We start from the raw sequence: 17,961 nt of genomic DNA, 5'->3' as shown, positions 1-17,961 counted from the left end.
ATCATGGGATAAGAAAGGCAGCCTAGAGTATTAAATCAGAACTCTAATAGCTGGATAACAGTTGCAGTGAAACCAAGGGGAAAAAAAGGCTATTATGAAAGAATGATTTTTTGGAGCTAAATTGTGGAACTCCTTGACACAAATATACCTCTGACAGTCAGAACACACTATAAATCAGTTGAAAAACCAGGCTGATAGCAAGTGCAGGGTGGTTCAATAAGTGGATATTTTGAAAGGGAAATCAAATCCAGAGTTGTTCTCCAAGCTCCAATTGTGAGGAAAAGCAGTATTATCTTGAAGATAATCCTGGTAAGCAGGATTTCAAATAATTTTTTAACACAAAATAAGACTGCATCATACTATTTGTAAGTTTATGTTCCCACAGTTAACCTGGACAAAAATTAAGAAAAAAAATATGTTGATTTTTGTTTTGATTTTCGGTTTTTTTGGTTGATTTTTTTTAATGTTGATTTTTTTCAGAATTTAGTTTACCTTTAGGAAAGAAATTGAATGTTCTGAGAAATAAAAAAACCCTCCCAAGTGAAATGGGAGTGGTTTTTAATCTTTCTTTCTCATTAAAATTAATGCATGTCTTGTGTGTAAGTTAGACTGGATAAACTCATTATTTTGCCACTAATTATATTTCCTCTTAAACATTAGATATTAACTTGATTTTTGGAGGTGCAGCCATTGCAATGTCTGATATAATTTACCTACTTATCATCCTTCCTCACTAGCCACACAGCAAGCAGGCCCAGTACTGAGGATTTCATATCAAGAGAACAAGATGACAGCAGGCGAAGAAACACTTTTGTGAAAGGAGCAGTGATTTGAAAGTGTCAGGGCTTGATTAGTAGCCACATCTGCACTGTGCCTGCTTATTGATCTACTCTACTAAATAAAACTGTTGAATGCAGTTTAGGTAAAGATTTGTTTTTTAAGTATCATCACTGATTTGGAGACAGAAATTTGTTTGTCAAGGAGAATACTTGGGGCTTGAAACCATCACTGACACAGCCCATGTAATTTAGGTCCAATTTAGGTTGTTATGCTTCTACACCTTTCTTTGTGCGTAACCAGGGAAAAAAATCCCTGAGATTCCGAGACAGATCTGAAATGTGAAAACTCACAACACAACTTTAAAAGTCCCTTCTTTCCTATGGTCCCAGTTTTCTGAAAAGTGCAATCATCCTTACATGGAACTCTCACATCAACATAAAGGTCTTTTCCAACCAAAATAATTATAAGACCATCAAGTTCAACTGTTAACCCAGCACTAAAAAGTCCACCACTAAACTATGTCCCCAGGCACCACATATATTTGTTTTATGAATACCTCTAGGGATGGCAACTCCACCACTTCCCGGGGCAGCCTATGCTGATGTGTGACAACCCTTTCAGTGAAGAATTTTTCCCAATATCCAATCTAAACCTCCCCTGGAGCAAATTTTGAGGCCATTTCCTCTCATCTTATTGGTTGTTATTTGGGAGAAGTGACCAACACCTACCACTCTACAACCTTGTTTCAGTTAGTTGTAGAGAGTTATAATATTTAGCAATTAGTAATTTGGCAGCTAGAAGATCTGTTAAAGATACTATTTAAAACAGACATGTCCAGTATTTCTGACACCTCATTGCCATCATGCAACAGATAAAATACTGTCATCTGCTGTAGACACATGCACATAGTTCTACACAGGCTTAGAAGTATCTTGAAACAGCTATAAAACCACACTGTGTGATTTCCTGGGCAGTAGAACCAACAGACACTTTGTCTTCTGCCAAATCTCAACTGAAAGTATTTTATCAGTCTTTAAAAAAGTATATTTTTCCACAATAAGAACAGTCTAACATGGAGAAAATTAAGCTGCCTAAATAGATTTGATGCAGACTGATAGTACAACACTATCTATATGCCTTTGTTGAGTGCCCAAAATGCAAATGTTGTATAGTCTGTAACATAAGAAGAGTGAAATAAATCATCAAAAGAAATTGAGGGAAAACACTGAGAAAGGAGACTCTTTTTATTCTTTTCTGTGAGAAAATGGTAGACTATCACATGATGTAACATCACAAAAAAGAGATTTTTGTTTTTTTAATAAGCTGTATCTCTTTCTCTCTCTAGTTTTATAAACAAAGCAATGCTCCTCTACCATCCTTATGAGAGTCTCAGACTGCTACACTGTGAAGAGTGGGCAGTGGCAGAAGCAAGCCCCAGCTGATGGATTTTCTTCACCTTCACTAATTGATTCAAACCTCCTAGGAGAAATCTGCAGGGATATAGATTTGCACAAGAATTATTAAAGAAAAAGAAATATTTTGTTAAACTAACAATCTGACATATCTTCTTTTCCATCTGTGCAGAGGGCTCTGCTGTGTGGTTGCAGTTACTTTATGATGAACTAGTGCCTAGGACACTGAAGACAATTGTTGAAACAATTATGTATTGTACTCTCTTCCAGGTTCCAAAATTGGAACATATGCAGAAGCTTAAAATGTAGACACATTGACAGGGATTTTTAAAGTAGTCTAGAGAATTAAGAATACTTTTCCACTAAAATTAGTGGAAGACAATGTAAATCATTCAGACTGCTTTGTAAATCAGCATTAAATTTCATCCTGGAAATTGATGACTACTAGGTTTAATGAATACTGTCTCTTCTGAATGCTATTTACCAGACAAGGCATTTGTACATTAGAGGTGCAAGATATAAAGTTAATTTCCTAATTAGCCGCATGCCAGAGATACCAGTTTAATGGTAAGCTCACCTTGAGAGGGGCTTGTATGTGGTCTTCAGTGTAAAACATGTCTCCAATTTGTACTTTATAACATGAAAGCATAAAATGAGACATTAGAGTGACGTGAACAGGAAGTCATTGGAACTGAGATTTTCCTCAGGAAGTCTGACTATGATTTCTCTCAGCATCTACTGCTGCTGTCCATATCTCTAGCCTAAGAAACACTTGCAGTGGCCCTGAGCAAGGAGCCACTGAGAATGCATAACCTCCATGACAGGGGACATCACATTGTGCTGGTGTGCCTTTGAGGCAGATTTGAATAGCCAAGCAAGAGGAATATGAGTTGCTTCCCTATCAGCATTCAAGTTGTCAGGAGCCATGAAACGCAGTTCTATAAAACTGTACTTAAGGGGCTGTACAGCATGAGTCCTGTGGCACACATGAATCTAAGGGGTGATGCAACTAAGGGGTGGTGACCTGTTTCAGTGGCATCATTATGCTGATAGAAGTTAAGAAAAAAAAAAAATCCTTTTCAGTAAGGAGTTGTCCTGTTCACATATACATTTCTGGCCTACACGTTAGTGCTGGGATACTACTTGGTCTTATGACCCCTCACTGCCCCAGCTGGATGCAAGGTGTACAGGAGGGCACTGGGAATGGAAAATGGAAGGCAAAGACAAGCCAGAATTTGTGCAGTTTCAGCGTCAGTAAAGGAAATTGGGAAGGCTGCCTTTCATTTCTCCTCTGCAGGCCCTGCAGTCCCTCTTGGCTGCCCTGGATCCAGGCTAGGATCCTGCAGCAGGCATTAGCTGGGTAATGGAGCTGCAGTGCCAGCAACTGGCTCCAAAATCCCAAGAGGAGACAAGCTTACACCACGTGTATTCTTACCAGAGGGTGGGCAGTCAAGACGACACCACTGCTCCTCCCTCCAGTTGGGAAGCTCCAGATAATCCCAGCTTCCAAGAGAGAAAAGAAGGAAGAAAGGTGAAACATGCACTTCATTTCTTATTCCTCTCTGCTTCAAGGAGAGTCACTGCCTATGGGATCTCCTGGTATACTGACCTGCAAGCTTTGACAGCAGCTGCTCTGTTGCTTGCTTGATTAATTAATGATGTAAACACTTTAAAAATACAAAAATTTGCCTCACTCGGATCGTAACAATTACTGTCAAGGACTGAAGGTGTTGAATAAATCTCAGACTAACATGAGGCTGTTTAAACATGTCAGAAGGGACAGCCTTTGGGGTAAGAAGTCTCAGGACAGCCACTGTTACTTATCCCTGTCCCTGATACCAAAAGACTAGCTTACAAGCAACTGTTTGTGGACAAGACATCACTTGCTCAGGAGTCCTCTGCTCTGTGGAGGCTCTTGAGGGACTCTTCCACAGACAGTTCCTGGTGGTCCTTTGAGAGAAGGTTTCCTGACACTGGCATCAACACAAGGAGACCCCTCTGGTCAGAGGACTTCTCAACACAAGCTCTCCATGTTGGAGAATGAAAGCAAACAAACATGGGAAAATGTAATAGGCTGCACTTATTAATAAATTATGGGTTACCTATTCATGAGCCTGCTGTTTTGGAGAGGTCTAAAACAAAGACCTGTGCTCCAGCTTTTTATTTCTCAAACTATACCATCTCCTACTGTGCATGCTTCAGGCCCATGTCTTGAGAGCAAGTGGCAAAACAGAAGCAACGAAAAAAAGGGCAGAGGAAACAATTTCAGTTAAACCAAGTCTGATAAACAGATTTTCTGAGTGATGACGAAATGAATTTTTGCACTTACGGAACGGGGCTCAGAGGTAAAGGTTGAGCTCTGCCACTGCCCTCCTATCCAACTTCAGGCAGATCATTTATGGCTTCCCCATACTCATTTTCCAGGTGTGAAATGCCATGGGAGACAGAGGGGAGATTTCTCAGCCTTTGCTTGTCCCATTGCTCAGACTGATTTCCCCACCAGCCTACACAGCCTACAAACTGTGCCCAAGGAACTCCACAGACAGGGCAGTGGGGACAAGGAGGGAATACTGGTGCTAGTATCAGCCACCCCCCAGTGCAGGGGTGAGGACACACATTCAAGTGTTTAGACCCCTCTCACCTTCATCACTACAGGTCATGAGGGGCAACAGACCAGGCGGTACCACTAGCCTTCCAGAGTGGGTGTGCAAGGGCTGAGACATACAGCTTACACCCTGCAGCCACCACTGATGGGGTTAATATGCCTGGGTGGGATGAGAAGAGCTGTCCTGGAGTGATGGCTCATTGGGATGGCAGTCCCTCAGGTGCAGCTCCCCATGGTAAGGTTCCAGCAGGCCTGAGCACAACTCCTGGTGCTGCAGCCACCATTCCCCTTAACAAGCATCACGGGATAGAGAGGGACAGCAAGAGACCATTGTGTCACCAGGTGAGAGCCCCAGTTAAAACTGCTGCAGATGGTGTTGCCTTTCCTGACATGTGAGATGGTGTTGCTGCTGGAAAACTTCTAAGACTGAATTGTGGGAGATGTGGTGTTTGAGGGAGTCCAAAATGAGAGCACGGATGGTGGGCTCAGGAATATAAAAGTTTAGAAGAATTTTTCATTCCTGGCCTATTTTAATACAGCCTCTGAGGCCAGATTCTGGTAAAGAAGATAAAAGCCACATTAATCAAACCTCCAAATTTTAACTTAGATGAAAATAAAAGAGTTCAAATATGCTGTAGGATGGAATGCTCAACAATAGTGAGGGTGCCAGAACAGCATTAGTGGAGCACAATGCAACATGCTGGCATGTGGTAATTTTAAGAGCCAGAAGTATCTCCTCTTAAACAATCTGAAGTATAAATGTGAAGCCTGTTTTCCCTTCTTGCTCTGTTTTCTTGACAACGGCTGCTAGGATCCAACCACTTGTCACCACAAGAGTATGTCAATGCATTTGCTGTGGCTGAGGTGTTAATCCTGACTGTATATGTGTGCTTTCCTTACACAGTTTACACAGTCCTCACACCAAAGTCTGGTTTTCTGGACTGACCCAGTCCTACCAAAAGCGAGGAGGATGGGAAGCCAGGGCTTTTGCCCTAGGGACTCAATGCCCAGTATCACAAAGACACAAAGACAGGTTCTGGTTATATGCAGGGCTACGAAAAAAAAAAAAAAAAAAAAAAAAAAAAAAAAAAAAAAAAAAAAAAAAAAAAAAAGAACCCAGTTTGTCAAAATACCAAACACAGGTGCTATAAATCAGAACATTTCCTAACCCAGCTCAGCTACAAAGGAAGGATGAGAACCTGGTTTTACAACAAGGTTGTCTCATTAAAAGATCAGGCTACACATAGCTCAGAGTGCTTTCAGGATCCTCTGCAGCACTGAGCAGGGACTACAGATTTTTTCCTATGCAATTCACACATTATTATCAGGTAGCAGTTTCTGGTCTTTTAAAAATTTGCAGTGAAAAGAACATTCTTATACCTGGCATTTGAAAAATAATAGGGACATTTTTCCTTTCTTCTTAATTTCCAGCTATCAAAGTATATTAAAGTACTTCTTTCCTCCTGCTTAGCTACTCTTCTAAATTCTTTTTGCCCCTCCCTACAGCCTCCAACATCTCTTGTTTTCCTAGTAGCTTCAAAATATCAAAATACTACCCTGCCTTCCTCCCCTAAAGGTAGAAAACAAACAAAACACAAAAACCAACCAACCAACCAAACAAAACTAAACCCCAAAACAAATACAAAACTGAAATACTTAACACTATTTCTTATTTCTTTACTAAGGCTCCTTTGCAAAACAGTCCGGAAATAAAAATCTTAACGAACAAAGACAAAGCAAAGTGTAAAAATGGACTGGGTGGTTTGTTTGATTTATTTAATGCCTTCACTAACTAAATATCCATAGGGACTGACCCCTGAAGAATCTGTTATGACCTAGAAAGTCACCTTATAGATGTCATTTCACCTGGGTGTGCTCTGTGAGCCACTTGGGTGTAGGACTCCCACCTCACTGCACAGGGTTCAAGATATACAAAAGAATGACACCGTAGGCAAACCAGTGACTGTTACTGCATCGCTTCCAGCCTGTCCTCTGGATTGCAAGTCACCAGCAGGAAACTGCTCTGCTGCTCAGACATCCTCTGTCATTCCTGCACAAAGGTAAAAGAACTTGCAAGGTAGGCTGCTATAGCAGAACCAATGCCCACCTCCTTGGAAAATTAAAATGACAGGGGTGGACAGTCCTACAGAATGTTTCACTGGGCCAAGAATGTCCCTGTTCTCACTATGATGCATCCAGCTTACCCCTCACCTGCAACAAGCACTGCAGTTAAGGGGGAAAGAGGATAAACATGGAATGAATAGTGTCCAGATGAGCTACAGTCTCGTTTCTTTGTGAACGGCCATGAGGTTTTGTATCTCAAATGAGATGCACACATGCAATTTTGCATACAACTACCTTGAAAGTACTTAAATGTATGTTAAAATGCTTTCCTAAGTGGATGCCCTGTGGACGGAAAGCAGGGACAGCCTAATGTGCATTTCACACAGCACTAAATAGGTTGCCCATCCTAAACTCCAGCTCCAGTTAGCCCTGGGGCATGCCCTTGCCTGTGCTGGATATAGCCTGCAGCAGAATTCCTCCCATGGGCAAGGCTTAACTGCAGAACTTGAGAAGGATATTGAAAGGATTTAATTGCATAGCTTGCAAGTCTTAGGAGGAGTTGCCCATGTATGTTTCCAGTGCACATGTGGGAGTATAGATGTCTGGATCCTGTGTGATGAGATGTTTCAAAACCATCTATAGTAATACAAGCAGCAATACATGGACCATTATATGATGACTGAAAGAAAAAAAAAAAAGAGAGAGAGATTTTGGACAAAAACAACATGATGAAAGGGACCAAATAAGCTACAGGACAGATGCCATCCAAAATATTACTTAAATCTGGGAGACCGAAAGAGTCCATCCAGTTTAAGTGTACCAGTTTAAGATGGGGTTGTCACATTTTCCTTTACTGTGAGCCCACCCCAACACCAGATACTGCCTCGCTTGGAATAGGGCAATAGAACTTTGCCTTTTGGCCACAGACTACTCAAATTATATCATATTCTGTGAGTTTTCCATACAACAAAGGACCTCTTTCATGGATGCAAGGCTAGGCAAGAAGTCACTTTGACATGCTGTGAAGGGGCACAGAGACTGGGCACCAGTAAAGGGAAATGGGACCAAGAGGTGGAAATACTTAAGACAGCAGCTGGCTTTAAAAGCAGACTGCAGTAAACAGCACATCCCAGACCTGGAAAAGGGATGGAGATGGAGGCTGTCTAGCAGTGGAGAGAGGGGAACCATCAGAGAGATAAAATGCCAGGCTGGGTGGCACACGAAAGGGCAGGCATATGATAGCAAGGTGACCTCCAGACTGTTTTCCTCCAAGAGGACGGAGCTTCCCTATCTTGTAAGCATGGGGCTCCTGAAACAAAATTACATGCTGCAGAACACACTCCTGCTCCCTGCGGCAGGAGAGCAGCAGGATGCTGGGCTCAGCCCCCTGCCCATCCCTCCATCCCGCCGGCGCTGCGGCTGTCCCAGCTCGGGGGTGTCCTTGTGCTCAGCCCTGCGGGAGCACCCCATGGGACCAGTCTGGGACACAATTGAGGGAGTTCTGTGCTCTTTATGAGAAGAGCAGATTGGAGACCCTCAGAGAAAATAAATAAATAAAAAAACATTAGGCGGTTGCAAGCAGAACGAAAGCCATGCTTAAAATCAAGATAGTCACAGGTACACCCTCCCTCCCCTACCTGTCTCCTTTACTATTTAGAACACACCTGGGCGCTGCAGTCAGACTGTTCTTATGTACAGCTGTGTCACTTTCGAGTGCCTGATATCACCAGAGGGCTTTCATGTGCAAAACACGCGCAGGGTGCATGGACACCTTCCCTCTTCCCCCCTGCTCCCCAGACACGCTCTTCACCACTGCTCTCCAAGGGCTGCCCTGCAGCAGCCCGCCACGTTTCCCGTGCTTGCAGGGGCTGCTGTGCTTTTTCCCTTTTTCCATGCTCTCTCCCTGTTCTTTCCCTCAGCTGTAACTCGGGGCTGCCGCAGCTCCCGCCGAGTGCCACAGTCCTTCCCTCCCCGCCGCGCTCTTCGCTAAGGACATGCTGTGGCACAGCTGTTCTGCCGCCTTTGCTGCAGCCATCCAGGTTTGGATTACTGTGCACGATGTCGGGCTCCTGTGGTGACCCAGCGCCCCATAGGAGGAGCAAATGAGCTGAGACGTCAACGCAAAAAATTATAGCCATGCGAGCTATCCCTGCGCTCAGCTGCTTGGAGAGTGCATACATGGCTTGTGTGACAGCAACAGCACACAGAAGCAGCAATGAAATGCAGTTAGCAATACAGCTGGGAGACAGGCAGCGAGGCAGGCACCGGTCCAGCGACTAAAATGCTCCTACCGTGAGCCAGCCTGCAGCGCTTCCAAAAGTGGCTGACTACTACACTGGAGCGCGGCTTTCTTTGCGATTACTCCAGTCGTGTTCCCCCCCCCGCCCCCGCCCGGGTTGACTGCAGCAGTGCGTGCTCTGTTTTGGTTTTGTTTGCTTTTTTTTATTTTTTTTGCTTTTTCTTTTTTCTTTTTTTTTTTTTTTTTTTTTGCTTTTTTTTTTTCTTTCCCCTTTCACCCTACCGGCTCTCCTCCCGTGTCCTTCTCTCCAGGATGGCGGAAGCAGAGTTGCACAAGGAGAGGCTCCAAGCCATAGCAGTAAGTCATTTTCAATTTACTTGCTCTTTTGTCCGTATCAGCGGGCTGCGGAGGGATAGGGGCGGGGGGATTCCGACGGGGTGGCTGGGAAACACCCGGAGAGCCTGGCTTTCCCCGAAGTTGTGCATGGAGTTTTCTGTTCGGGAAACGAGTGGTTAAAAGTCTGCTTTGCAGGATTTGGCGGAGAAATAGGGCTCTGAGGAAGAGCGTTGAGCTGACACGTGCAGAAAGAAAAATGTGAATGCACAGTGGCACGCTTAAAAGATTGATGATGGAGAAGAAAAGAAGGAGTAAGTGGGGAGGAGGGGAGATTGCGGGAGAAAATCAGTACTCTGCTGAAAAGATATTTTCTCACAGTGGGAGCTTTAGCTTAACTGATTAGGAAAAGTGATCTGCTGCAGGGTGGCTTTTACTGAAGGAAATAATTGTGATATTACTGATTTTTAAGACAATCAAATAAAAACACTGCATTATCAAAATCATATAATTATTTGATTTACTAGCTAAACTGTCAACTCAGCTCCATAGCTGAGCACATGCTTTCAGACAAATTCCCTGTGAGTTGCATCCTGCCAGGGGTAATTCTGCTAGGCAGGATTTTGCTTTATTTTAGTTAAAACTTTTGCTTTCATATTTAGTACCGTAATTTGGAGTGAGCCTTGGGTTCAGCTGGTGCATGCCTCAGAGGAATGTGGGCAGTGACACCTGGTGAGGATTGGGCCTGGGTGTTTAAACACCACCATCATCCCAGCAGACAGAAATTGCCAGCTCATCTTCTAGCACGGCACAGGCGCCGTGTCAAAAGGCCTGTGTTTCCGTGGGCACTGCGGGTCTGCCAGCCCCACACAGCCTGCCCTTGTTCGAGTGACATCCAGCTCTTCTTCCCCATGGCTGAGATGCTGATGCAGCTGTGCTGGTCCCGATCGGATGGCACTGTCCGTGCCGGGGACCACACACCTGGAGGTCTGAAAGGAAATGACAGGAGACAGCAGAGCCTGCATGGCTTTTGCGTTCCTTTCCCTGCTTCTCTCAGTCATCAACAGATGCTAGGTTTTACTGTAGCCAGCAGAGATTGCAGATTTCCTTTGTAGTAAGAGGAATGGCTGCTGCTGCTGCTGTTCCAAGCTGTTTTCTTTAAGTCCGCTATTCAGCTAATAGGTCTGTGGAGATTTAAAATAACTAGATGTAAAACAAATAGATTTGGTTTGGTTTGGTTTGGTTTTTTTGGTTGGTTGGTTGGTTCATTGGTTGTTTGGTTTTTTTTTTCCTCTGTCTAAAATATTTCCTGAAAAAGAGCAAATGGCATCATTTAATAAGAGAGGGGATGCTACAACCGTTTAATATTCAGGCAGCGGGAAGTAGACATGTATTTTCAAGCTGGTTCACAGTTTTCTGTAAGCATATCCATTGCCAAATCCCCGAATGGAAACACTGGGAAAGCTTCCCTGGAGACAACCCTCACAACTGCCTTTGGTTTGGGAGTCCTGTATGGCACAACCATACTGCAGAGCTGCTCCTCACATTGCTGATGTTTGCAGCTCTGAAAAACTTAGGATTCCACACTAAAGAACAGCTTACATTATTACTGCTTCTTTTGACCATGGTATAACAGAGAACTCAAAGACACCCGTCTCTGCTGCATGCAATGTGCTTAAACCTTTTACAAAAGTGCACCAGATGCTCTGCTTCTTGGTGCTCTGCATTTTGCCCAGCAAGGCCATTACAGCTGTAAAATTGTCACAGAATCATAGAATGGCCATAATTCAGAAAGACCTCTAAGATCACTGTCTCATGTGGTGAATTGCTGCTTTTTACATTAGGCTTATGCTGGTATGAAAGAAGGCCTTGAGAATCTGGATCTTAATTTTATATATATATATTTCCTTTTTTGTTTCTATTTCTGGCACCAAATAAAAGATAGTAATGTATATGGTGAATTAGATTGAATTCAGCATCAATGATACTCAGCCTTATTTTAAGCTTGAATGTGGGTCCATGAACAGACTTGTTTGCTTACTCACTCTGCAGAGCAACAGGTTTTCTTGTTAGGAAAACCTAACAGCTTTTAGGTTAGCAGCTTTTCTCCTGTGCTTAGGCTGCTGAGAATGTTTGTCAAAATGCAGAAAAGTTTATTTCTAGTGGAAGCTTTGCTCCATCAGTGCTAGTGACATATCACAAGTTAGGCATTTCTCTTCCAGTTGACTAAAGCAAGGTCAGTCCTCAAAAGTTTCACAGCCTTTCTTAGAAGAAGAAAAAGATGGCATTTTTGTTCAGCCTGATGTTCCCTCTATTTTTACAAGATGCAGTATCTTGCTCAGATGAGCAGAGGTTTACACCAGCAATCTTCAGTCAATGCTAGGCATTGAAGGTAGAAAGAAATTCATGTATCTTTGGGACTTTACATTTGACACACTTTACTTTTGTGCTTGCTTCCATATTCACCGTGGCAAAAAAACTTGCCAGAAAGAGACGCAGAGTAAATTTTTAGTGTGCGTCATGGAGTATCTAAGGAAGCCAAAATCCAAACATGGAATTATGAGTACTAAGACCAGAAAGCTGCAAAAGAGCTCGATTTTGTACTTCATTGCTCTGACTAATTAAAGTTTTAATATATGTGTGTCTGGCACAGCAAGTGTCATGGGAAGAGAAAAAAGGGGTTCTAAGTATTTAGACATTAAACCTTGGTGAACATGAGTTAGCCACTTATTTTGCCAGGGGCAAGTAACTTAGCCTCTCAGAACATTCACTTTCTACCAGTAAACTATGTATAATGGACTTTGTTCTTGTCTCAGGGAGCTGTTAGGGATGCGTGCAAGATTGAGGCCAACTTGGACACTATAAATCTTTTAAAAATAGAATGTGTGAGTCTAAAAAAAAAAAAAAAAAAAAAAAAAAAAAAGCTAAAAAAAGCTTTAAATGTATATGGTATGAATACGATTGCACACACTTAAACTGTTGTTTCGGAAGTTTCTAAAATTCATAAAGTAACTATACAAAGACTCAGAGCACTGTGGTTGGAAAACATAAATTCTGTGTCCTGGGGAGGTCTTGTGATGGCCAGGAGAGATTTGGTGTTCTGATTCTTCTTTGAGCAGAGGTCACATCACATCTTCACACTTGGGTACCATGTGTGCTGCAGATACATGCTGGTAAATCCTTCTGCCATGCCACACCACTCCTAACATGTGATTGGCTTGGGCCCTCAACCCCAACAGAACCCTTACTGTACCTTTCTTGGAGCCAAGAGATTCCCATTCTGAATTCTGCAGGGATACCTTGCAGGAGGCAAGCAAGGAGCTAAAAGAGGAGGTCAGAAGATGTCTTCTCGAGAAATTATCCACTAGATCAAGAACCAGCACAGGAGCTGGAGGTTCCTAGGTGAAGGAGATATCCAGCCTACAGATTCAAGTGAGGAGCTACTGAAATGTTCTGATTTTTTAGAAGGTGAAAACAGTAATGATGGTTACACCTAAGCAGTGCCCAGCTCTGAGAGCTAGTAGCTCAGTGAAGCATTAAAGCAATTCAAGTATCTGTGTCCAAAACACGACCATTCTTTTCCTAGGAGATTCTGAATTTGTTGAGATGGATCCAACACTACTTAAATGTCATTATGTGTTTTACTTAGCGTGGCAGGAAACTCTTGTTTAAAAATATCCACCTCCTTTATCAGTAGGGTCTGCCTTAGATGGATTAAGGACTGTCTAACAGGCAGATGTCAAGAAGCTGCTGTTAGTGAGGGAGACTGCTGAACAGAGCCTTGCTTCTTGGGACCAACGGCAGGGGAGGGCTTATAGGAAGCATCTTTTCAAGCCAGTTCTTTAACAGTACTTTGATGTAAATGAAAAATCAAAATTGATATAGGGCAGGTAACTTAAAGAGTGATGGAAGAGTCTAGCAATGGCAAAAAACAGTCCTGCAGAACAAGGAGGATTATTTGTTAAACGGAGTCCTCCATTTAAAGAAGTTCTTCACACCTTTCTTCAGCTGGTGGTAAACTAGCACAGTGCAGGACTGTGCATCCAAATACAAGAGAGGGCTGGCACTGCAAAAGGGGCTCAGCAGTTTAAGCAGTGCTCCTTCCACAGGGAACAGCAACTATGGGGATGGAAAATTCAGCAGGGATGAGGAAGGGATCCCTGTCCTGCAAAGTAGATCTGTTTCACACTAGTTAAGATTATACCAGCAGAGGTTTCAGAGTCCTTCCAAAGGGGAAGGAGATGCATATACATGTTTACATACAGCAGTGCACTATTTTTCAACAAGTCTTTGAGAGCAGAAGCACAATTATTGTTTGGTAAGATAGTACAAATATAATTTCAGTATCACATCTGCTGCTAACCCAGGCATTCTACACTTCTGGGTTAGACACTCAGCAGTGAGCATCATGTGGTGTCTGTACAGTTCAGAAAATTCAATGACAGAAAACCAAATCTCTCTCCTACCCCATTCACCTATTGTTTATTACTCCACAGAATTAAATCTTATAACTACTAGAACGTATTCCCATGGTAATTTTACTGTAATGCTTCTCCATAGTTTTTGTGAGTCCTTCCAGAGAATGTGGTTCATGAAAATTAGAATCTCCGGTGCTGGGATCTTTTAATTAACAGTTTACTATTGCTGTGATGACTTAATACTAAATGACTTAGTTTCCTATGCCTTCACTTAGGAAGTATTGGTTTTGTTTTAAAGTTAAGGACATAATAAAATCTGTCTGAATTCTGTTGTTTTCAGATCTATAGCCTGCAGAAGAAAAAAGGGCAGCAAGAGAGGGAAAGACTAAGCAGGTCGAGACTTTTTCTGCTTAGAAAACAGATGAATGAGAAGAATTTACAGAAGTCTGTAAGGTCATTTTGTGTTAGAGAGAGGATAAGGAAATACTGCTTACGCTTTTTGTCACAAGAATTAGTGGGTATCTAAGGAGTCTAGTAATTGTGGAGACAAAACAGACCTGGAGAGATGTTCTTCTTAAAATGAGTTTTTAAGCTGTAGAGCCCATCTCTGCAGGGTGTGATGGATGCTCATAGAGTACCTGGGCTTGAGGAGAGCTCTGGCATGTTCGTGGGAGAGGAATCCATGAAGGGCTTTCTCATTAGAGATAAGTAAATTTTGAGTTGCAATTTACTAGATGCTGGCAGAAAGTTTTTACGTGTGTTTGTCATATTCCTGAAGTCACCTGCATTAGGCACTGTAATAGAACGGAGCATGGGCTAGATGATCTGATGCAGTGCAGCAATTCTGTGTACTCTAACACATTCCTGGAATAACCATGTCTTTAAGTGCTTTCACGAGTTTCACCACTAAAGAAAGCCCTTCTTGCAACTCATTAATATTGCTGTTATATAGTTTACTCCAATTTTTTTCATTCTCATTTTTCCCTTATTATCCTATTTGAAATTGTATTTACTGTTCTGATAAATCACAACCATTCTGCCATTTCACTCCTTGGCAGTCCTTACATCTGAGTAGCCTGAAATAGATCATTTTCCTGTAGCTGTCCTCCTTTCATATTCTGAAGTGAAGAAACCTGAGGGCTGGTGAAACCATAACAGCTTTCCAGAGTACATCATGGTGAGGAAGACCTGGTGGGATAAGGCACAGTCTGTATGCCCAGGAATGGGTGTAGTGTGTGTACAGGGGGGCTGGATTCAATCATCTCTTGAGTTCCCTTCCAACCCCCAACATTTTGTGATGCTATGTGATTCTGTGAATCTAAATGAGATTTATATTGTGAGCGAGGTGTGAACCCATCAGGTTCCTGTGAACCATGGTGGAAATCAGCCATGGGAGAGGAAGTGTTCTGTTTGCATTTGCTGTAAAGGATGAAGAGAAGTTTCCCTGCACAAAAGTCTGCAGCATTCCCTGAGTCAGCTTCATAGCAGACGTTGCACAGAGAAACCTGTGTGAGCACAGTTATGTCTTGCCTTGACTTCTGGAGCATATAAAGCACTGGGAGTTCATGCACAATGTAAGAAATGTTACAGCCTCTGCCCATTGTAAGCCAACAGTCGAAGAAAAATCCCTGAAGTATCTGAAAACTAAACCTACCATTCTTGGGTTTAATCCATATTGTTGTTTTAGGAATGTTTACATGGCAGCAAGAAAAGCAGAAATATGACCCCCCCAAAAATTGCTGTCAAAGTATCAGTGAAAACCAGGAACAAATAGAAACCAGAAACCAACTTGCTCTTGAGAAATTTCTAGACAGGCTCCAGACTTACCCAAATTGAACTGTTTAAATTTAGAATTGTTTCCACAGCACATTCCTAGCCCTTAACACATCACCAACGTCTCTTGAGCACAGACAAGGAGCTGAGATACTGGATTTCGTTTTGTGCCTTTTGAATAAATTTTGCAAAAGAAGTGAAAAATGGCTGAAAGTTTTTGTGATTTTGTTGTCGTTAAGCCTCTGGTAAAGCAAAATAGTTGTTAAAGATGTTAAAATTGAACAGCTCTATCCTGGAGTGCAACTTTATGGGCAGATGTTGTGCACTGTGGTAGCTGTGGGTGGGTGTTCGTGTGAAGTCAGGGGGAAGACTTTGGCATTTACATGCTGTGCTAAAAGATATGGACAGCCAGCTAGCTGGGATCTGTGTGGGACAGGGCTGGAAGGGGGTGCACGGTGATGCTCAGCCCTTCCTCAAACATGCTTGGTCTTCCAGGAATCACTCCTTGTGCCTCATTCCTTACCTGCTTTATGACTGCTGTTTCATTATTGTTCAGAATGAAGTGCATTCTTTCGCCAGCTATGTCCCTGCAAAGTACAATTACCAGCAAGTTGTTGGGTCTGCACTGTGAATTTGGGAAAGCCCCAGACTGTGTATAGTGAATTATGAGGACTCACAGCAGTAAAGCTTATCTTCTGAGCCTTTTGCGGAGTGTGTCCCAAGGAACTTTGTAAAGATTCCAATGTATTTGTTTGTTGATGGAAGAAATGAAGCTCAGGCAAGGGGTTGGTTTGCCTATAGCACCAGCAAACCCAACAGAGCCACAAAATAATCCCCATACTTCCTGATTTAGGTAGGACAGCATTGAAATGTGATCTGAAACCTCGCCCTGTCTTGAATGAGCATGTGTTGAGCTCTCTTGTACTGAAAAACTGCTTGGGTCAAGGATAAATTTCAGGAGCAGGGAGCACAGGGATGCTACATTTTGCTCTGGTCCTAATCTCCCTAGTGTAGAAAGCCTTTTCTGTTGCACATTTTGATTTGAGAAAGTCATGTGTTTGCCAGGGTTAACACCAACCAACGTGCCCAATGGCAGTGAAATGGATATGGCCTTTTGGCAATTGCACACCAGACCTGAGTAGCTCTGACACACAGATTCTTCTTGTGACTTAGCTGACTTGCAGTGAGTTTAGACACTGGAGGCATGTAAAGCTTTCTTCCTCTTTGCCAATAAAAACAAATGCTCTCTGCACACACACAAGAAAAGGCCAACTACCAATGGAGTTTGGGGAGCTCTTTTTGGAAGGAGACAGACCTGCTCTCATCTGTGAGTTGTTGCCCTTTCCAAACAGTGCAAAGCTCAGGTTGTTGATTTAGGCAGTGCTCTGATTATTCTGAGTTGCCAACATCATTTGTCAGGATCAACAAACAACAGGCAGCAGGGTGCCTCAGCCCCTCTGCAATGTCTGGTAATGGCAGTCACTGATAATCATCTGAAGATTTGGGACAGCAGAGGTATCCTCACATTTTAAAAAATGCATACCTTGAAAGAAAGCCCTCAGTTGAGCAGCAGAGTATTAATAAAGGGTGCTTTCCAGCCTTCTGGGGATGTGTCATTGTTAGCTCCTGTGCTTCAGCCATGTTCTTTTGCCACGCAGTTTCAAGCAGCACTGCTGTAGAAGGAGGTAACCTGGGCAGGTAATGGCTAATGAGCCCCCAATAAAGAGGCTAAAAATTGCAGTCAGAAATTAGAAGCCAGATTGACCTGTAATTTATTGCTAGGGGAGGAGGGGTTGAGCAGCAGCAGGTGAGTCTTGCTGTAGTCATACACCTGCAGTGTCTGTAGGACTGCAGCAACTGCCAGCACGGGGCTGTGATGATGCCCGGGCAGCAGTGCTCAGTGTCCAGCTGTTAACCAGCTGATGGCTGCACTGCAGTGTCGGCCTCAGGCCCACAGGTCTTTCCCAGACACTTCCCAGGGGGAAAGGGGTTGGAATGCACAGGTGCATGTGCACACAGGCACTCGTTACCGTGTGGAACATGTCTGTGCTGCACCATGTGTCAGGTCCTCTGGAAGAAACTCCCACTGACATCCACAGGTTTTTAAAGGATGCCTTGTCATCCAACTGCTTCTCATTTGGAGCATATAGAAAGCATTTGGCACCCAAGGTGTCACTAAATTTACGATAACTGCAGCAGAGGGGACTGGATTGTCTCAGACACTGGCTTTGGTACAAAATTACTATCTTGAATGTGTTGGCAAGTTCTGGCAGCTTTGTGCAGATAGTATAGCATTTGGGAGTTAATCCCACATCTATTTTTAATTCCTACCTACAT

The 17,961-nt window shown here is 43.0% G+C and overlaps 1 protein-coding gene across 3 annotated transcripts in view; it reads left to right on the top strand.

Moving 5' to 3' along the window:
* Positions 1-8,669: 8,669 nt before the first annotated feature.
* The window catches only part of PALM2AKAP2 (PALM2 and AKAP2 fusion), a 260,559-nt gene continuing 251,267 nt past the window's right edge, over positions 8,670-17,961 (top strand). Inside the window, exon 1 of one of the 3 annotated variants that reach the window (XM_071731456.1) lies at positions 8,670-9,457. In XM_071731456.1, coding sequence (XP_071587557.1) covers positions 9,413-9,457 — 45 coding nt within the window. In that variant the 5' untranslated portion in view covers positions 8,670-9,412. The remainder of the gene's footprint in view (positions 9,458-17,961) is intronic. The other 2 variants (XM_071731461.1, XM_071731458.1) reach the window with 2 other exon arrangements.

This window comes from Heliangelus exortis, chromosome Z, assembly GCF_036169615.1.
Source record: "Heliangelus exortis chromosome Z, bHelExo1.hap1, whole genome shotgun sequence".
NCBI lineage: Eukaryota > Metazoa > Chordata > Aves > Apodiformes > Trochilidae > Heliangelus > Heliangelus exortis.
This window is presented reverse-complemented; position numbering and strand designations above follow the sequence as displayed.